Source organism: Amyelois transitella, chromosome 14 (genome assembly GCF_032362555.1).
Source record: "Amyelois transitella isolate CPQ chromosome 14, ilAmyTran1.1, whole genome shotgun sequence".
Classification (NCBI taxonomy): domain Eukaryota; kingdom Metazoa; phylum Arthropoda; class Insecta; order Lepidoptera; family Pyralidae; genus Amyelois; species Amyelois transitella.
The window spans coordinates 4,740,130-4,762,420 of NC_083517.1; the positions used below are offsets into that span (position 1 = coordinate 4,740,130).

At 36.9% G+C, this 22,291-nt stretch overlaps 5 protein-coding genes across 5 annotated transcripts; 2 read left to right on the forward strand and 3 right to left on the reverse strand.

The window, feature by feature from the left end:
- Positions 1-2,496: 2,496 nt before the first annotated feature.
- On the forward strand, positions 2,497-3,234 carry LOC106139720 (histidine-rich glycoprotein-like). The gene has a single exon (XM_013341217.2). The coding sequence runs from the start codon at positions 2,497-2,499 to the stop codon at positions 3,232-3,234; it is 738 nt and encodes a 245-aa protein (XP_013196671.1).
- A 3,755-nt stretch (positions 3,235-6,989) lies between these two features.
- On the forward strand, positions 6,990-7,760 carry LOC106139722 (histidine-rich glycoprotein-like). The gene has a single exon (XM_013341219.2). The coding sequence runs from the start codon at positions 6,990-6,992 to the stop codon at positions 7,758-7,760; it is 771 nt and encodes a 256-aa protein (XP_013196673.1).
- A 5,182-nt stretch (positions 7,761-12,942) lies between these two features.
- On the reverse strand, positions 12,943-13,665 carry LOC106139717 (histidine-rich glycoprotein). The gene has a single exon (XM_013341213.2). It carries the CDS (start codon positions 13,663-13,665, stop codon positions 12,943-12,945), a length of 723 nt encoding a protein of 240 aa, XP_013196667.1.
- A 3,911-nt stretch (positions 13,666-17,576) lies between these two features.
- On the reverse strand, positions 17,577-18,311 carry LOC106139708 (histidine-rich glycoprotein-like). The gene has a single exon (XM_013341204.2). It carries the CDS (start codon positions 18,309-18,311, stop codon positions 17,577-17,579), a length of 735 nt encoding a protein of 244 aa, XP_013196658.2.
- A 2,741-nt stretch (positions 18,312-21,052) lies between these two features.
- LOC106139715 (histidine-rich glycoprotein-like) lies at positions 21,053-21,785 on the reverse strand. Its single transcript, XM_013341212.2, has one exon. The coding sequence runs from the start codon at positions 21,776-21,778 to the stop codon at positions 21,053-21,055; it is 726 nt and encodes a 241-aa protein (XP_013196666.2). The 5' UTR covers positions 21,779-21,785.
- Positions 21,786-22,291: the final 506 nt, after the last annotated feature.

Consider the following 22,291-nt stretch of genomic DNA (forward strand, 5'->3'; position numbering starts at 1 on the left):
CAGAAAACTACAACATTTCAAACAGGAACAAAAAAAATCCACAACACAGATACGAGTAGGTACTATACTTCTATAGTATTGTAGTTTTTGATGCTATTGTACCAAACTGAGCTATTGTAGATGACTTTCGAGGCCGTTCGCCATCTTTGCGGTGCGGAGTCTTTGGCGACAAACTTGTGCTGTAATATTTTTTAAAATTTTATATGATCGACTTATAATAAACCTATTTCCTATTAATATTATAATATAAAATGTGAAAGTTTGTAAGGATGTATAAGTGTTTGTTACTCTTTCACACAAAATATACTGGACGGGTTTTGATGGAATTTATGTACAAGGCTATCACCTGGAATATATGTATGTACATACATATAAATCACGTCTATATCCCTTGCGGGGTAGATAGAGCCAACAGTCTTAAGAAGGCTGATACGCCACGTTCAGCTGTTTGGCTTAATGATAGAATTGAGATTCAAATAGTAACAGGTTGCTAGTCTGTCGCCTAAAAGAAGAATCCCAAGTTTATAAGCCTATCGCCTTAATCGCCTTTTACGACATTGGCACGACACACACCTGGAATATATATATATATATACGAACTGGAGCGAAGCCCGTGGCGCAGATAGTGATATATTCTTAAGTGAAGAATATTGATTATTAAGTGTTTGTACAGAGTCAACAAGCATGAGTGGTGTTGGAGAGTGTTACAATCCTGGGTTTGGTGACTATAGATGTTGTCTCAAATGGCAGGCATGATGGTAGGCATTACTTCGCTCCAAAAATGTGCGAAAAAATGCCTACTCTCAGCTCTAACCCGACCATTATAAAGAAAGAATAAGTATTATATGACGAGGACTGACTTAAACTTGACACTTGCAAAAAAGCTCATTAAGAAATTTAATTTGCCACGAAAAACATTAAAGAAAAATTATTTGCAGGCATTAATCTTCCTTGCTTGTTAGTCCAGGCGATCTCCTAGGGAGACTCTTGCATCTGCCTACCCTACGACCACGTTCCAGGAATAGGTACCTAAGTGACACAGGTCTCCACTTTCTAACCTTCGCGATTTGGTACAGCTTGGAAAATGAACGCCTAGTGCAAGTGGAAACTCGAAAATATTTAATTGACTAATAATGAATCTACTTCCTACTAATATTATAAATGCGAAAGTTTGTAAGGATATAGGTATGTGTATTTGTTACTCTTTCAAACAAAATCTATTGGCCCGATTTTGACGATATTGAAACAGAGACAGACAAAATCAGCAAGTTACATAGACTTTTTTTCTAGAAATTCACATTGTAACGAGAAATTAAGATAACAGCTAGATATAGTTAAAATAATGCCGACCAATTTTTGGGAGCTTGTTTTATTTGTTTTTTTCTGTTTGGTAGAGTATACGACCACATAGTATAGTAGAAAGAAATTGAAGGACGCTAGCACACATTCAAATGTTTCGATGTTCGACAAGAACTGCCTATCCTTGTCAGGACATTTTTTGTGATATCTGTATGCCTTAGAGAATATCTAGTATATCTAGAGTATTCTAGTAATGATATCCAGAATAAATGCATATGGTTAAATGAAGGAAGACTTTACTATTTCTTTCCATGTTATTGTGTATAAAAATGTATTGGTGTAATTTTATGTATTTTCAGGTAGGTAATGTTATTGGATTGCGGAACCTCAAACAGAAACACGTTTGTACGATGATTGCATGCAGAAAGCACGGCTGGCCGAAACCTCTATTCTTAGACATACGTTTTGCCTAAAACTATATTGGTGTTTTTTAGTTTATTTTAGCATTTATTGATTAAATATTTTTATGACAAAACAGTCGATGGCTTTTGATTATAGTACCTACATCAACAGTAAGAATAAGTTTGTATGCATTTATCAAATGTGGGTACGTAGATGACAAATCCATATTCATTATTTAGCATTATGTTAGTAATTTTTTTTTACATAATTTATTTTCCCTTTTTTTCTACACGAAGATAATGAAACCAAAATAGGTATATAGGTAGATAGTAGCTGTAAAAGTTTCAATTGAGTTTCGAATGTTGCTGGATAAATTCATGATAGTTTTAACCCTATTGAAGATGTAGCTCCCACAGGACTTAACTCACCAAGTATTCAAGACCATGCCCGCTATGCAGCGGGGGAAACTTATTTAATATGTATGATAGATTTCTTAAGGGAATAAAACATTCACTCGTGTTTGATATGGTACGAAAATTCTAACGCGCGAGAAAGAAATCGAAACTGTTGTTTATTCAGAGTGTAAACGAAATATTTGTTGCTACCGGCTTTTTCTTATTGAGATACCGGGTCAGGATGCTGCGCAACCGGACCACTGGACATAGCGGCTAGCTGCAACCTTGATGATTTGCACAATTTTCATACAATACCGGTACTTACCACAATAGTATAAAAACTTATCGGCTGGTGGAACAGGTATCAGTCATCAATTTAGTTTTCATCAGTTCAGAGGAAATGAAGGCATTCGTGTTTTGCTGCGTCGGTCTCGCGGCACTGGCGTACGTCAGTTGTCGCGACCTGAACCGAGAAAGGAGGTCGGCCGACCTGGACGCGGCTGCCAGCCACCACGGCGGGAAATGGGATAAGGGAGGCGGTCACGAACATCACGCTCATCACCACCACGACCATGGGGAAAAGGGCCACAAAGGATATAAGGGGCACCATCATCACGAACACGGCAAGAAAGGACACCACCATCATGAGGGACACAAGGGACATCACGACGAGCACGGCGGCCACAAGAAACATCACCACCATGATGACGGCTACCACCACGAGCACCACCACGGAGAGAAAGGACATAAAGGACACGGGCACCACGAAAAAGGTCACTACCACAAAGGTCACTCCACAAAGGGTCATCACGGCGTGCATAAACATGATGAGTTCAAGAAGGAGAAACACTTCCATGATCATCATCATGACGGTGGACATCACGAACATCACGGCGGGCATCATGAAGAGCACGGCCACAAGAAGGGCGGAGAATTCCATCACGGACACAAGCATGGCGGCCACCACCACCATGAGCACGGAAAGGGTGGACACCACGAGAAGGGCGGACACCATCATGACCATAAAGGACACCATGACGAGGGCGGCCATCACGAGCATCATCATCATCATCATGACCACGGGAAGAAGGGCGGCCACGAGGAACACAAACACTGGGGTCACAAGAAGGGACATTAAATTTGTTTCTTCTGCCAGTATCGAGTTGCCAGTTATTTAGGCCTAGGTTTAGCTAATTAAGCTTACCTTTAAGTGTTATTTGTTGACTGTGATGCATTGTTATAATTTTATTATAATAAAACTTGTAAATTGTTACTTGAAATGTTTATGAATTCCACGGCGCAAAGCTCAAACTTTTTGCCTTTCTGAAGGAAAACAAACTTATCAGTTTCATGTCACGTTTCGACAACAAAGTTACATAAAATTGTTGGCTGTGGTCCGTTGGCAACGGCTCCCGGCAAGATAAGTACCTAACCTAATGTTGAGAAACTAGAGCGCTGCCCGAGATTGGCCTACATTTAACTGGGCGAACAATTAGATGTGGCTGCAATCAAGCGTTTTCTATAGAAAACAATTGCAATACAGTTGAAATTGATAACATTTCTCAATAAAGTTGTGTGGTATCTTGTCGCCGCCAGATGAAACCACTCGGCTGAAAAAAAGGCAAGCAAGATAAATGTTTCAATGTCAGCTCGATTGCCTTTGTGTACTTTTACTAGTCTTGTGTAGTGGGGTTCTGGGACCGAACGAAACCCTCTGCGGTTTGAGCTCGATACAGTAGTTACCGATTAATATACTTACAATATTCGATTTGAGAACATTGGTGAGCTTAAAGTTGGGTGTATATCTTTCATACCACAGTTCTCTCCGCTTCCTGTATATTTGCAAACAAAGTTAGTATTAACATGCGACTAGGTATACTTACTTCCTGAAACACTGGTGAATCAGATGTACTTATGCACCGTTTTCGGGAATAACAAACTAGTGAGAAATCCACTACATAATGTTCTTTGTCTGCCTTAAATCTATTCTTATTATTTAAATTATCTAATATAATAAATGTCACCTTTATAACCAATTATACAGGTGAATTTTTTACTTTTAAAAAGGTTTGTTTAACTTTAATTTAATAAGTGTTGTTCTATATTTGTTGCTAAGTACTGTTGGAGCTAAAAGAGTGGACGGGTTTATCCAGCATGTTGCTTAGACTTACTGCCTATGCCTTGTGAGAAAACGGTTATAGAACGCGCTGATAAGAGGAACACAGCTTTGGTGAATACGTTTATTATTTCAGTGATGCGACTATGAGTTTTATTTAAAATACCTTAACTGCTGACTATTTTTATACTTATAAAGGCGTTTATTCCGCTGCATCCTAATATTAGATCCTATTTATATAGGTATCCGTAGAGGTAAAAAAATACAGCTAAGAAGTATCGTCATGTCTACCTGAAAATGTTCGCATTGGCGCAGAGCCAGGCGCGTCTGAAATTAGGTTTATTTTTTAGTACAGTTTTATCACCTTCAGCAACATCTAAATTGCATAAGCACCAAACGAAGGAAGAAAATTAAAAACGTACGTAACATCTACATGTTTTCTCTTCTTTTATTTTAAGGAATCTGAAAAATTTAGAGTTATGGAGTTAAATATCTAATCGAAGAAATGTTGAAGAAGGTTGTTTATATTTTCTCTTAAACATGAAAAGGCATATCGCTTGAAGTATAATTTGGAGCTGAAACCCATGATGATACTTGAGCCCTATTTAGCCGTGCGCTCAAATTCAAAATAAAAAATCTATTAAATTTGTTGCACGATTTTATTGCAGCTCAATTTAATTAACAATTAAAATTATGACAAATTATCTTCGGTTCCAAATAAAATTGTTATCAAATTAGCTTTGAGTGTTGTGTCGAATCGACGAATATGAAAGTGGTCTTGGCCCCGTGGCGTCTCGTGTTGAGTTTTCACGGTCGGCGCGGGCGCAGACGGCGACATTTAGCTGGCATCACAAGGGTGCTGTCAAGATCATGAAACTGAAACTTTCTCGGGAGTGTAGAGTTTTAAATAACAACGAATAAATATAATCGTTCAAAGAACAACGTGTTTTTTTACCATTATAATAGTTAAGTATTACTACTTAATTGGATTAGCTAAAAGATATAAAAGCACAATTATTTAATGCAAGTTTCTACGTGAATATGGTAACGAAAAATGTGTGTGCCGCGGCTGGATATTGTAAATTCAATCAAGGGAGAGGCTTAAAAATATGAGTTAACCCTTTTATGCGACGGCCTAGCAACCTGTTACTACTCATCGCAATTAAGTATCTATGTATCCCTTATTTGAATTTCTTTATTGAGCCATTGAGTAAAATGTGGTTATCAAGATTTGTTACTATCTACCCTGTAAAAGGTACCTAAAAACATGTTAAAATAATTGACAAGAAATAAAATAATACTTTTTGTATGCAATATACCTAACGTGACCATTTTTTTTTGCGTCAGAGCGGGATGCTTACGGAATTTTGTATATAAGTAAATAAAAAAATATAATGTATAGGTACTTAATATATAAGTTAATTATAAATAATTATCTATACATATATAATAAAACAGTAAAAATATTTTTCTGTATATTAAGTATTTTTGATTGACTGTTCTCGTCAGCGAGATTTGAGTGCAATCTTGATATAAAATAAGTATAAAAATTTGGTTTGTTTGCAAAAGCGGGACATTATTGCTCTCGCTGGGGACAGACAGCCTGAAAGCGGGACAATCCCGCCGAAAGCGGGACGTATGGTCACTTTAAATATACCTACACTCTACAGTACGTCTGGTTGCAATTGGCATATGCTGTAAGTTGGTCTATATTATTTATACTTACAAGTTTTACATGAGGATGTTGCTATGTTAGGTATTAGATTGATAATAGGTTTTAAATTCTTACATATTGAATTACTTCCTCATGTCTCTGGAAGGAGCCCGGGGTGCACCTTTGACGATGATTGTGGATTGGGTAAGTCAGGTCAAACTAATACGCGGCCACGGAGTAAAGAACACACAACTAAGAAATTAGGCATTGGTACATGAACGTGATACGATTTGAACCTGGGCCTCCCATTTCTACCATTGCTCAATAGGTAGCCCAAATAAATGGTTGATATTTTTTCGTTGTAATAAGAGAAGTGCATTGGCCTCGTTACGCGTGCTAATTCTATTATTGTGCGTCATCTCTATAGATAAATGACCTTAAACTTGTTTCATTAAATTATCTCAAATATTTAAACTAGGCGTTTAATATAATTTTAGGCTTTCACGATCATTATCTTCTTAGACTTAAATGTTTTAAAAGGATGGGCCAGTGAGTCAGGAGTCATTTCATTCATTATTTTAGATACTACTTATAAACATTAAATTTATGTTTATATATAGGAATTTTAAATAGGAGAGTAAGCAAATGGATACATGAATAACCATCTAAGTACCTTCTTACCTACGTGTTCTGTACCTAAAAGGTAATAAACGGACCCTAGGATTAAACTACAGCTGTCTGTCTGTAACCTGGTTGTAACAAAAGTAATGTTAATAAACAGGTTTAATAAAAACCGTGTTTTCGTGCACTGGACAGAATCACATTTGGCCAGTATTTTTAATAATATAAAAATGGTGGTAAATCGTTGCATAGATTATTTTTTATTTGTACTGTACTTTTAAACAATACGAAGCGCTGTTAAGTTGTTAGAAGTAGCTAAGGCGGCGTCGGAGTGTGGTGTGAGTGTGACACCGGTCCACGACGGGGTCGAGTACGTCTCGTCTCGAGGCGTCTCGCGGCTTACACAACTCTTTATATAAAACTGCTGCGCCATCGATGTTGTTGACAATTTTGTGATTGCTGTACGTTGTGTTCGCACGCCCAAAAAATAATCAAGTTCAGAATGAAGGTGACGCTGGCGATAGGGTTCCTAATGCTCCTTGTCATTGCTAACGCGCGTCGCCTTCCACCTGCTAAATATGAAACAGATAAAAAAGCAGTGGACGACCAGGCGCCCGCAGCCACCGGTCATGAAAAGGGACACGGACACAACTTTGACCACAAAAAGGGTGGAGGCAAAGAGCACCACGCACATCATCACCACGAACACGGCGAGCATGGTCGCAAGGGATACAAGGGGCACCACCACCACGAAGAGGGCAAGAAGGGTCATCATGACAAAGAACAACATAAAGGCGAGTACGACGACCACGGGGGCCACAAGAAAGAACATCATCATGAAGATGGCCACTATGATGAGCATCACAAAGGTGAAAAGGGCGAAAAAGGTCACAAATATGAAGAAAAAGGCCATTATAACAAAGGGCATTCCACAAAAGGACACCACGAAATTCATAAAGTCGACGAGTTTAAAAAAGACAAACATTTCTTCGACGAAGAAGGCGACTCGGGTCACGAAGAGAAACACGGAGGATTCCACGAAGAACACGGTCACAAGAAAGGTGGTCACTTCAAGAAAGGACATCACAAAGGAGGTCATCACGAACACGAACATGGTGAGAAAGGACATCACGAGAAGGGTGGACACCACCATGAACACAAAGGACACAAGGAGTCCGCAGGTCACGACGCACACCACCATCACCACCACGATCACGCCGAGAAAGGTGGTCACGAACATCACAAAAAGTGGGGATACAAAAAAGGACACTGACCAACTAAATAGAACCTATTTATCGACGTGTTATATTAATGTGGGCGAAAGGTTGCCGGCGATCGATTCGACGATCCATTTTTTATTGCATCAATTGTGGCTATTTCCCAACTTTGTTTCAGTTGTTGTCACAACTTAAACTTTTTGCTGTAAGTCTGGTCAGTGTGAATAAGAAGCTACTGCAAAGATAATTTATTTTTATACGTTTAGTATAGTTTTATTATATACTTAATAAATTATTCTAGCAAATATGATTAGATTATAATTTGTAAGAATTTTCATTGAAAACATTTTGTTTTATTTGAAGTCCTTACACGGTTTCAATTTCTAAATGTCCTTGTTAACTATGTTCGTGAACCCTTCATGTATTCCAAGATATTATCACGTATGAATACGGCTCTAGTATGGCCCATCTCTACGGGAATGCTTTTAAAATAATTAACGTTGATAACCGCCACTCAGGATTCTGTGGCTACGTAAAGAGCGGCACTACGGAGGTAGCTTGTTACAAGATTACGTTGTTCATAAGTACCCATCTACGACATCATGAAGCTAAATATTTTAATAAAAATAAAATCTTAGTACGAAATACGTTTTGGAAACCGCCACTAGAATTCTTAAGCAAAACATTGCAAGTAGAAAGAGAAATAAAACGCGGGCTTGAGTAGTTGAACTCTTTATTATTTTCCTCAATACATCTCGTTTAGTATTAATCGTCATGACAAGTAGTACAAGTACAAGTTTCACAATATTTGTGAAATAAATGGTTGAAAGACATGTCCTATTAAGCTATTCCGCTGAACGTGGCCTTCCAGTCATTTCGAGACTGTTGGCTCTACGAGCTCATCAAGGAAAATCACTTGCTATATGTATGTATACTTCCTTTTTAAGTTTTGAATGTCTTATAATGATAATTACTTAATTGGGGTTTGGAAAATAAGCCAAAGATGTTTTTCTATCCTTTGCGTTACAATTTCGAAAGTTACAGTTGATAAGGTTATCAATATTTTCTGTCTAATCTGACTAGTCTTTGAATATCACGATATCTCTAGAGAGGACCCCTGGGCCAGTGTCCGCAAGATCATGAATTGAGTAAAGTCAAGTTTATATTGGGGTGATTTTTTTTTGGATTATGGTTACAGTTGCCAACTACAACTGTAACCATGTAGGTAATAGGTAAGGACCTATTATGTTTTTCCTCACAATAAGAGTATCGGCAAATGGAAAGGTGTACCTCTTTGGGAAAGGGACACGATTGATGTATGTATGTATAAGAGTATAAGTTAACACAAATTAATGTACATAACTCAGAAAAGAAGGAGTTATAGGTACTTACATGGACCAGCAGAACAAATAATCAAAAAGCCGAGGTAAGATCTGAACACGTGCCTCCGTGGGCACCGCGAATTTAGATGGACCACAGACACTCTTTTTATATAATACATACAAATATGATACAAGTTTATGTTTTAATTAATCCATTTTTTACTCACTGAATAATATCATGGCGAGAAGTCGGGGAAAGCAGTCGATTGAAAGGGAAATGTAGGTGAACACTCTTGACAAGTTTGGTTGAAAATATTCAACTTTAGGAAAGTACGAGTACCAAGTAGTGTGCCTGCTTCTGAGTCACATGATCTGAAACAAGTCTCGAACTTCTTCGAGGCTAACTTAAATTGGGTGATTGTTCCGAATATTTGTTAATTTATTCATTTATTGCAGGTGTCTATACCTAAGCCAAACCTTTAATACAAAACAAATGAACTCACCTAAAGTTTCTAATAAGCTTTTAATAACAGATGTGTCCACGTGTAATGTAAATGCAAAATACTTATCGTTTGTCAGACGATTTTTACATTTTTATGAATAATCTTACCATCGACAGATGGAATAAAATTACGAGCTAATTCAGTTAATTATGCCGCAACTCGATTTTCTTTTTTGTCTATGAATATTAGATCAGTGAATCTTATATTTCTAAGTCCGCCCTTTGTACATTTTTTTTGTGCAATAAAGTTTTTATTAAATTAATGGTTGGCAAAATTCAAACAACTTCAATACAATCAACTATTTTTTTGCTTTTTGGACAAAACATCGATACTTGAGCTTTCGACCCTGCCTGATGGAAGTGAGATGGGGCCTGATGTGAAGCATGTAAGCACAAATGACGCCTATTTTATTATATTGCCTTTAAATTCGAGAATCAAGGAACAGAGACGAGAGGTTGTAGCAGAACTACCACCAAGGTTTAAGCAAGAGAAGGTTCAAAAGATCTTTTAGAATTTTTTTTAATAAGATACTTAGAAATATTTTTATTTATTTTGCTAATAGTTATCATGTTGAAACTGCCATAAACCAATCTCCTACTAAAGCAGCCGAGCAGATTGGAAGTACTGCCATATTGCTGTTCAAAAAACATTACAACTACATGCGCAGTATTGTTTTCATCAACTTGTTTGTAATTTTTCACTACCTACTTTCTAAAAAGAAAAAAGTTATGACTTTAAAAGTAAATATTTATTTATATTAATGAAAATTATATTATTGTTTGGTATATTATAGATGTAACTAGTTAGACAGGGTTATGTTATCAATTTGCTATAGTTATATTTTTTACGAAATATTTGGTAGAGAATCAAATATTAATTTATAAAATTTTATAAGCTATAGTCGGTTATCTCAGTAAAGACTTACTTAAGATATTTAATGCCCTAAAATTATTTTCTTTTTTCTTTATTTTCTTTTAATATCTTAGTAATTTTATGCTTCAAGTATCATAATGATTTCCATGGTTGTAGGCTTTACTTCATACCAAACATTCCTAAAGGAGTGCATGAAGAGTTGAGGGATAGTATCCATCTGAGTACCCATAAGGCTCACAGACTTTTTAACTCGGAATAGTCTTCCTTACACATCCGAGAAAGTAAACAGTGGTAATATAGATTTTTCTTACTTTTTATGTATAGTTTTACGTTTATTTACAATACCAACATTAGAAAGTTGCTAATTCTTTTCCGGAACATTAGCTCTACCCCGTGAAGGATAAAGACGTGATTATATATGTATGTATGTCACATTATTAATTTTATAAATTTTTCGAGTGAATCGAGAACTTCTGACTTCTCTTAAGAGAGAAGAGACTTACGCAAAGAGCAAATGTGCTCGTTCTAACTTGAATGTGTTCAGTCCGGTTCGGTCCAAAGGTTCGACTGACAGAAAATGCCTTGTGGCATTCAGTCCACCTGTTGCACATTTTACGTGCAAAAAATTCATATAAATGTATTATATATGCATCTATGTTTTGTGCGTAATACGCTGGCTACTTGGGACGTGGGCCTGCAACGGGAATGCATTATGTTCCTCAAATTGTCAGAATATTCGGAAGGTGGAAGATATCATCCCACAACACAAGGCTCGAGTTAGGTATCTATGTAATTTTTCCCTTAAATATATATTAATTTACAGCAGTATTTCAAAGGGACATAAGCTAAGAAGAATATTAATTACGCGCAAGGAACTCTATAGTGTTGTTTGTTCCGCCGCTTCTTCTTCACATGCGCTTTGGAAGCGGTAGCAGTTATAATTAGATTTAAGTGATGTGACGTTAATAAGTGATACTTTGTATCCAATTTTGAAAATAAATCTATTCTGTTCTAATAATCAAAGTAGCTTGCTGCTGAAAAAATACGGGTCTATCTTATTATTATAATAAATATCTTGCCTTGGAAACTGCTATAATAACCAATATTTAGTATTAAATGCTCAACTTTTGTTTAGGTTGCTTATATTTTTCCCCTCTTGCAGAAACTTTAAACATAGGAATCCAGTCGACTTTTTTGTTTCAGATATCTATTGTAGTATAATCAATGGATCCATTTAAATTCACTCGTAAACAAGTGGTGATTTACGAGGGTATATAACTAGATATTAACATTAGGTATACTATTTATAAGGTAATGTAAAAAGTAAATTGTTCTAATGAGAGTTAAAGAGATTTCTACTTTGCCTGTTAACAACGATGTAAATGTCTGGTTTTACCGACCTAATTATATAAAATTACAGCCAAATACACAAAATAAACAGGAAAAACGACATGTACATTCTCATGATACGCGTTGTCTAGGACTACCAAGTATGCCGTTTTGTTGTTCTTTGAACTACTTACAATATTTCTACATTTACATTCTTTCGTGTATTAGGTAACCATATTCATATTTATATTAGGTATTATTTATTTAATATTTATCGCATTACCCGTACATCCATCTGTTCGGTCCAAAGGATCGACTGGCAGAGAATGCCTTGTGGCGTTAAGTCCACCTGTTGTACATTTTACGTGCATAACGTTAAAATAAATAAATGTTTTGTAAAATACAGAGATTTTAATCACAAGGTCCTCCTAACGCTGTTACTGTTTCGAAAGTTGTCAATTGATGATGACAAATTGGACTTCTTCGTTCTGAAGAGGTTAAAATAAAAAACATAAGTTGAGAACCCTTATAAATTAATAACTTAAAAGATACTCGTAGTAATTTTAATCTAACTACTTCTTATCAGGATTAGACGAAGCCTAGGAGCTTATCAGGCTATAAATCTATCAGGGATAACACGTCATTAAGCCCCATACTCCCTCGCTAATTAATGTAGATAGTGCAAAGCGTAGGTATAATACTTGTCTACATTCATCGGTATTGTAAAAGTAAGCTAGGTAAACTTGGTGTTAAGTGTTTTTAAGAGGTGAATATTTAAGAGTTGGGAAACAAATCTTTTTAAGTACCTAAACATTTTCCTTTATTAAATTTTTATTTTTGATAGCTATATGTACTTTTATTTTTTTTAATTTTGATTTTATTCTACGTACGATTTTGTTTAGGATCATACACAGGGTTTATATTTGTAAAACGTTTTGTAATGGATAAAAATTTATAAATATGATAAATTAACGTAGTCACTTGGTAAATGCACTATGTACGTACTTTATTTCTAAGTCAGTTTTGAGGAATAAAGTACGAGTATTTTGTTATCAGTACCTTAATATCAGTGTCCTTGAAACTTTTGTTGGTTAGGGAAATAAAAATTCTTTTTTTAACAAATTATAAAATAGATATTTGGTTTTATTAATTTACATACTAGAACACTCTACCATAGTAATTAACAGTCGATTTACTAATTGACTAACATATTAGTGGCCTTTCTTGTATCCCCAGTGCTTGTGGTCCTCATGGCCGCCCTTCTTCCCGTGGTCGTGATGATGATGATGATGCTCGTGATGGCCGCCCTCGTCATGGTGTCCTTTATGTTCGTGGTGGTGGCCGCCCTTCTCGTGGTGGCCCTTGTGCCCGTGGTGGTGCTCGTGGTGGCCGCCCTTCTTGTGCCCGTGATGGAAGTGACCACCCTTCTTGTGACCATGCTCGTGATGGTGTCCACCGTGACCTTCTTCGTATCCCTTCTCTCCCCATTTGTCATGGAAGTGTTTGTCTTTCTTGAATTCGTCTACCTTATGCACACCGTGGTGGCCTTTCGTCGAATGCCCCTTGTGGTAATGACCTTTTTCTTCAAAGCCGTGGCCCTTCTCACCCTTCTCGCCGTGGTGGTGGTGATGATGATGCCCCTCGTCGTGGTGGTGGTGTTTCTTGTGTCCGCCGTGTTCGCCATGGTGGCCCTTGTGTCCCTCGTGGTGGTGGTGTCCCTTTTTGCCGTGCTCGTGGTGATGGTGGCCGTGGTAACCCTTGTGTCCCTTGCCGCCGTGTTCGTGGTGGTGGTGGTGATGGTGTTCCTTGCCGCCGCCCTTCTCGTGGTGCGAGGCGGCGGTCTCGAGGTCGGCGTCGCGCTTCTCTCGCAGGTTCCGAGCGGCGCAGACCGCCAGGAACAACACCACGCAGCTCACCACGAGAGCTCCCTTCATTGTGTTTCTCGCTTCCAATGCCTTTGGTTAATAACCGTTTAAGCTGGGGTCTACAACCTTTTATAGACACTTGCTGTTTTCTCAGCGCCTGCATTGAGCAACTGTTGTTGCAGTTGTATCGGCTTGCATTTACACCGTAGTCAAGGTCGAACGTCCGGCCTGGACGATGTCCAATCGGAAATAAAGGTAATTACCATGTAATTAAATCATTCTTTAAACCATTTTTGGTTTATAAATTTTATGTTTAGTAAAAAGTTTTAATACCTATCGAATTTTTGTTATTTTTGTGCTGATTAACGGTACATGGAAAAGTATTTATTTGCTATTTCGCGGGAATTTCGTTAAATCCTGTCTTAGTGCACCATATTGGGACCTAAATGCCAAATTTCAAATCTCTGACATATGAAACGTATGAGAAGCTCTGCTTCCATACCAGTATCTTATCCAGTCAATAAATCAGATAAATCGTTAACCAGTTCCTATATAGAGTGTCTGGTAAATCGCGTTTTATCACGTCATATTTAAGGACATATGCCTAAGTCATAATCACACTTATTTTTATTAAATAAAAACACAAGTTTTAAACATAACAATAATCACAATAGTGTATGTTTGGACACCGTGCGCTCGCTAGGCGCATCCAGAGAGACGACTCGCCGCCTGCATCGCCGTTCTGTCGACTCGTCATTTGTGAATCCCACATTTCTTGTTTCTTATGCTATCTGCTTAATAGGCTATTTGACAAAGTTCTAAAAACTATCTTAGGGTATTTATTTGTTTATAAGGAGCCCTACAAAAATACTTTTCTGCCTTTATTACAGCTATTTTATTAAAAAATCGAAAAAGAAAATGAAATATTCAAATATGCCGCCAAAACGCGACTTTTAGCAATATGGCGGCCATGGCATGCAGTGACGTAAATTTCGTGTAAATATCATACAAAGCTTGTTGGTGTTTCGAAAAGTTTTGATTTTCTCTTGTTTTATTTAACTTGTGCCACGTCATATGTGTGAAAATTATTAAAATGAGTTCCTATAAATGTTGTGCCGTGCCTCAATGCACTAATACAACAATAAAATCTCCTACGAAACTGTTTTTTTCTATGCCGATGGATTTGAATATTCGTAAGAAGTGGTTTCAGATCATGATCTCAGATCAGTGGTTACCAAGATATACTTAAATTGATGTTTTCACATTCCTCAGTTCGGCAGCATAGAAATCTGAATTGTCTTTGAAGAAGACAATCCAGATTTCTTCTTCCAACCATTATTGCGTCCACTTTTGGTAGGTTTCAACTGTCAGCTTTCGCGGAATTGGTTTCCATTATTAAATACCTATGTTATCTGAGTAAACCTGAGCGATCAAACACTTATAAAATCTTGAAAAATAATAGCGAACACTAAGGAACGGTACGATCCACAGTCTGTTTATGGATAATTGACGTCATAATAGAAATAGCCAATCACGTTCGTTTTAGTCACGTGACAGCTGCATATAAAAACCTAATTTTCTGAGACGGATTTTGTTTAAATAATGCAATATTTTTATCTCGCGTTATTACAAATCGCTCCACAAAAATAATATTAAGACTGATGACATAAAATAAATGTATATTTTTAATACAGTCAAATAGCCTATTATGTAAAATAATAAACCCCCATTTTTTTTTATATTTCGAATGAAAGTCAGATACTGAGTGCCCTTTTTCTGAGATTCTGTGTAATGTAATATATGTAACATAGTAAAGTTATTGATAGGTGACGTTTTTCCGAATTGTTTGATAAATAGTCTTAAGCTTTAGATATGGCTTTAGATGTGGGCTATTAAAAATACACATTTATTAACGGGGTAGACGGGGTGGTCCTATTCAGCTGGGCGGTGTCATGATGGACATGAGATAAAATAAGTAGGTACCTATAAATACATAACTGTAAGTTATTTAATTAATTTGCAACACAAATCATAACTTAATGCATTTTATAATTGGCAAAAGGTAGTTAATAGCATACTCATGTCTGTCTAAGATAAAGTGTGAAATGTTATTCATAAAATTCTTTAGTTATCTAAAGATATTTATGAACCTTGACTGTCATTATTACCTAAGAATCAATGAGCGAGAATAATGGAAAGAAGTTCGATATTTAAACTTTTAATGCACAGGAATAAATTGAATGTGCGGGGGTGGTTGTGCAGAGTTGATTAAAGTTTCCGAAGTTACTGTGTAATAGCTTGTTTTTATTTGGATTCATGGTTTTTAAATTCGATTTTTGAAAAGGTCGGTGTTCTGCGTGTGTTTTACGAGTATTTAAATTGGTGCTCCTTGAGAGAGTTTTTGTTATAATAAATATATATTATATTCTGTATTTCTAATTTTAGGAACAACGTGCATTCTAAGTAAATAAATTTTCATAAATATTATTTTAAAGAGTGAGAATCGATAATGTCATAGAAATCTATCTATCTGTTAGTATCCGAGACCTTTTTTAAATGTTTAGACCCTATTGTATAAGAGAAGTGATTCAGTTGAACAAATCCATTTTTTCATTTTCACTACATAGTATAAAACAAAGTCGCTATTTAAGTCTGTTTGTCTGTATGCTTAAATCTTTAAAATTATGCAACGGATTTTGATGCGGTTTTTTGTAACAGGTAGAGTGATTCAAGAGGAAGGTTTTTATGTATAATAACATTTATAATTTTGCACCCGTGCGAAGCCGGGGCGGGTCGCGGGTATTTTAATAACTTAGATTAGAGAAATGTTTCATAAAATATCTACTTTCTTTTCTTCGTAAAAACATTACCTTCTTTAAAACGTAAATAACAACTTAAAAATCAATATTATCATAAAAATATGTAGGGACACTTTATCTGTTCCTGTGAACGTCTTCGAAAGCGATTAAAGGTCAAAAGCACTAACATCATGCGTACATTTCAAATGAGAACAGTCGTTATTAGAGGGACTAGTTATTGAGGATTTTTTTTTCACATCTGCTGTTTTTTCAGATCCCCGGCTTAAATGAAGAATGGTAAAGGTAAGCAAGTTGCAAAAGGAAACTACCGGTTACTTGTAAGATTATAAGCACTCACTCCGTAACGTAAGAATTTTTACAGCAGCGGTTTACGCTGCTGTAAAAATTCTTACGTTACGGAGTGATTGTCGGACAAACAAACAACTAACGGCGGAACTACTGATCGTAATTGGCATATATTTTCTTTCTAGATATAATATCTAGTAGATATAATATTTTCTTTCTTAATTATTAATTATGTCAATGATTTCATTGAGACAAAGAGCAAAATTTCACATTCTTGACTTAAAGTTAAACTTTCTATTATCAAAAACCGGAACCGCAAATACAAAACTGAAAGTTTAGCATTTACTTAATAAAATAGTGATTTGTTGTAGCTACACTTGACGCTAATTTATTCTCTGAAGTTGAGAAAAACCGGACGTGAAACCGCTTCAGTTTTATTCGTATTTAATGCTGGAAAAGAAGGAATATTATTTAAGTAATAGATAAATGTATCTAGAGCATATTTTTCCATACACTACTTGAGTCATAAAATCACTGATCTAAAATACGATCGCAGTATGGTGACCGTTTGCTAACACACATACTTACGTAAAACATTTTTTAGGAGTAATATTACAAAAATAAATCGCGATTTAATAATGTAAGTACTTTGCAATATATCGAGATAGTTTTTAAATTAAAAATAGGTACTAATAAAAGAGAGATGCCGCTGCGATTCGGTCAAGTAAAGCTTGTTTTTATATTTAAATGACTTAGCTCGTCGGAAATAAGAACAAATAAATGTTTTATAAAATCTTATTTTTTCCTCGTAAAAACATTATAACAAAGCAACTTAGTTCAAACATATCAACAAATAACAACATTGAGATCAACGGCTTAGTGCTTCTTGTAGCCCCAGTGCTTATGATCTTCATGACCGCCCTTCTTGCCGTGATCATGGTGGTGATGGTGATGCTCGTGGTGACCGCCCTCGCCATGGTGGCCCTCGTGGTGATGGTGATGTCCGCCCTTTTCGTGGTGTCCGTGCTTGCCGTGCTCGTGGTGATGATGGTCGCCGTGTTTATGTCCCTTGTGGAAGTGGCCGCCCTTCTTGTAGCCGCCCTCGTGGTGGTGCCCGCCGTGGTGTTCATGGAAGCCTTTCTCGCCATGGTGATCGTGGAAATGTTTGTCCTTTTTGAACTCATCGTGATGTTCAACGCCGTGGTGTCCCTTTGTGTCGTGTCCCTTGTGCCAGTGGCCGTGCTCGTCATGACCATGTCCATGCTCGCCTTTTTCTCCGTGGTGCTTGTGGTGATGGTATCCTTCGTCGTGGTGGTGGTGCTTCTTGTGGCCACCGTGTTCACCGTGGTGTCCTTTGTGCCCTTCGTGGTGGTGGTGTCCATGTTTGCCGTGATGATGTTCGTGGTGGCCCTTGTGTCCCTTATGGTCGTGGTGGCCGCCCTCATGATGGTGGTGGCCATGATGCTCGTGGCCGCCTCCCTTGTCCCAGTGTCCTCCGTGGTGGGAAGCGGCTGATTCTAGATCGGCATCCCGCTTTTCCCGGATTTCCCGACCGAGGGCCGCGCCAGCTAGGGCTATCAGCCCAAACGCTACTACCACACTAGTTCTCATGTCGATTGGACTTGTGGTAGATGTCGAATGATACTTGCATCGTCGGGTCATTGATTTTATATACCAAAATAGCAGTTACGGTTAGGTAAGCTGGCGCTCGATAGTGTCAAGGTTATTTTAGGCTGCACGATAGCAAGATTTCCACTTCCAGGTCAATCGTTGGCACTTCCATGTTTACGATTTCATTTTAGCCCTTACTTCCGAACTCATCCGTGGTATGTTTTTTTTTATTATTTATAAATAAAAGTGTAATGACAAAAATAAAGTGTAAATAACTTTAGACATAACAATAAAAACCTTCACTTTATCTTTAAAATTTTATGAGATTCCTTAATTTTTTCAAGTTTTCTACACTTGTGGACGTGTTGGATATTATGTAATTACGGACTACCTCAAGAGATACTTTCAAATATCTTGGTTGATTGGATGAATTAACCTATTTATTTTTAAGCCATTTGAAAATACATCAAGATAAGTTTTTGTTATCCCTTACCTGCTTTAAATTGAATTCAGAAAATGGTACCTACACAAGTATACAATAATAATAAATGTATAGTATATATGTAATATGTGCATGTGCACAACAAGGCTTGTAGTCAAGCAAGGCAATAACCCTACCAGTTTTCAAAAGATCGATTCATTGAGGAATTTTGCGATGATTTTAGGGAATTCCGTTAAGATTTGAAGTTACTTTTGTATTTCCAATAACACGGATTTACTTAAAACTTTGAGCCTTTGAAGCTGCAAGAGAAAGACTTCATTTTAAAAATGTTCTCTAACAGTTTTTCAGAAAATAAACTTTACAAATAGTTAAGAGATTTGACAAGATTTTTACGGTCGCAAATCTGCTAAACCATGACACTTAGATACTAGAAAACACGACTTATCCTGATACGTAAGTAATCGTAGCTAAAATAAGTGCAAAGTGATTTGTTTATTTTCCAAACGTGAAAATCCTCCGACATTATTGTTCTTATTAATCATAGCCATAGGACTCACCATTATTATTTTACACAATAAATAAACGCATGTTTAGCAAAAAATCTTTGCCTTTGTCATAATTTAGTATGGTTTGGATCCGCTACAAGGTTGAAATGTTAATCAGAAGGATGGGTGAAGGATCCTGTCTCTCCCACTCTAGGATGGTTGTCGCAGCTAGACCCGGTCCTCTCTAATATATAACGATAACTGCTACTGTGTTCTAGTTTTCTTTTAAGTCTCCAATGTAAAAACGAGGCAAGTAAACACTAGGTAAAGCCCCCCTTTTTTCTCTGTCTATCTGTATGCGCTTATCTAGTGAAGTTGTGGATGGTTTTAATTCTTGTTTAATAAATTGGAAAGAGGGTTTTCTGACAAATGTTAATATCTAACCGTATGAAGCCGGGGCGGGTCGGAAGAAGTTTCTAAAAAAAAAACAACGTTTGGAGCTTATATTTTTTGGCATTTTTATTTGAGTTAGTATATTACAGCATCGAACTTGGTACCTGTACTCTTTGTTTTATAATATTTTAATGAATGAATTAAATTCCCTTTATTGAATAAAGATAGAGAGAAAAGGCAACATAATTAATCGGAAATCTAAATAAGGTGATTGACTTGTTGGTAAGTGAGCTGCCTTTGCATTATTGAAGACTATACTTTATAAAAAAAATTAAATAATGAAAGATATTCCATTAATCTTTTCGGGATTCCAAATTCAAAATCAATCGCTTGTAACATTCCTGTTACAGTTTCTTAAAAAGAAAATTGTTAAAATTCCTTGTCAAAAACAAAACGTTTTCATTTTTACCGTTTCGTCAGAAAAAGGTTTTCGTATTGGTGTTGCATTTTAGTCTCCAAAAGTAAATTTTAACAATATTGAACTCAAGAAAATATCTTTCGTAAAGAAGTATTTATAGGTGCAAGTACTTTTAAAATGAAAAAAATGACTAGCAAAATGAGGAGTACATACCTAAAGGAATTTGGAAGTGTTTAAAAAACCGTGCCGTGTGGTTCCCGGCACCAAAACAAAAAAGAATAGGACCACTCCATCTCTTTCCCATGGATGTCGTAAAAGGCGACAAAGGGATTGGCTTACAAACTTGAGATTCTTTTTTTAGGCGATAGGCTAGCAACTTGTTACTATTCGAATCTCAATTCTATCTTAAAGCCAAATAGCTGAACGTGGCCTATCAGTCCGCTCAGGACTGTTGGCTCTGTCTACCCCGCAAGGGATATAGACGTGACTATATGTATGTATGTATGTTAAAAAACAAGAGATTTTATAAACTAAAGGATCCGCTAGAGAAGTATTTCCTGCAGGAAATAGGAGATTTTTCCTGAACAAAATAGCTACTTCATTAATTTCTATCGCTTGTAAGGTAGGGTACATACATACATACATATGATCACGTCTATATCCCCTGCGGAGTAGACAGAGCCAACAGTGTTGAAAAGACTAACAGGCCACGTTCAGCTATTTGGCTTTAAGATAGAATTGAGATTCAAATAGTGACAGGTTTAGCAACCCATCGTCTAAAAGAAGAATCCCAAGTTTATAAGCCTACCCCTTAGTAGCCTTTTACGACATCCATGGGAGAGAGATAGAGTGGTCCTTTTATTTTTTCTATTGGTGCCGGGAACCACACGGCGCTAAGGTAGGGTGTATAAAATAAAAATTATTATAAACTATAAAAAAGTTTATTTCGTATCACAAAATAATAATAAGTATTAACAAAACGATTTACAGTTAATTACGCAGTTTATTTGTGTCCTTTCTTCCAGTCCCAACCCTTGTGTTCTTCTTGTCCACCTTTGCTGCCGTGGCTTTCATCGTGACCCCAGTACTCGTGTTCTCCGCCTTCCCCGTGATGTCCCTTATGATCATTGTGATGGCCACCCTCTTCGTGGAATCCTTTCTGACCATGTTCGTGCTCATGGAAACCTCCTACATCATGACCCTTGTGGAATTCTCCACCCTTCTTATATCCGCCTTCGTGATGATGACCACCATACCCTTCCTCGAATCCAGACTCGCCGTGTTTGTCATGGAAATGTTTGTCCTTCTTGAATTCATCTATTTTATGGATTCCGTGATGTCCTTTGGTGGAATGTCCTTTATGATAGTGACCCTTCTCTTCGAACCCGTGTCCTTTTTCGCCCTTCTCGCCATGGTTGTGCTCATCGTAGTATCCATCGTCATGGTGATGATGTTTCTTGTGGCCCCCTTCTTCTCCGTAGTATCCTTTATGGCCTTCTTGATGATGGTGTCCTTTCTTGCCATGGTCTTGTTCATGGTAGCCCTTGTATCCTTTCTCCCCCTGTCCCCCGTGTTCGCTATGGTGGTGACCATGATGTTCGCCGCCTCCTCCTTTCTCCCAGTGATGAGAGGCTGCCGCTTCTAAATCCACATTTCTTCTGTATCTTGTATCTCTTGCGAAGGCTACTGCCACAACGGCTGCCAAACTGACCAAAAAGAAAGCTCTCATCTTTACTGAGGTCCTATTACTGTTGAGTAATGATTGCCAAATGATACCTGTTACGATTTTCTAACGGCTTATATAGGTATTTGCCAATAATGATATTGTCACTTAATTTAATGTCAGGGTAACAGAATAATAGCGGTCACAGACGCGTGCTGACCTGATTTTCTTCTTCATATCTCATTGACACAAGTTAAACAGATAACAAAAGTGGTCGGTAACTCCGTGGGTAGCTTTACCTACGCAAACTTATTGGCTGGGGAAAATGTCCGCATTAAACTACTTAGTTTAGTTTTCAATAGTGATGATATCAGCAGTTGCTATCACTTTATCCATTTAATCTTCCAACAACTGTTTAAAACTGAACCGAGCCAATATTTTACAATATAAAGTTTATGTTGATGAACCATTACATATTTACCTAATATTTTCTGACTTTTCGAAATGTAAATGAAATAAAAAATATTTTTAATGAATTTATCACTATATCCAAATATGAAGAAACGCATCCTATTTTTG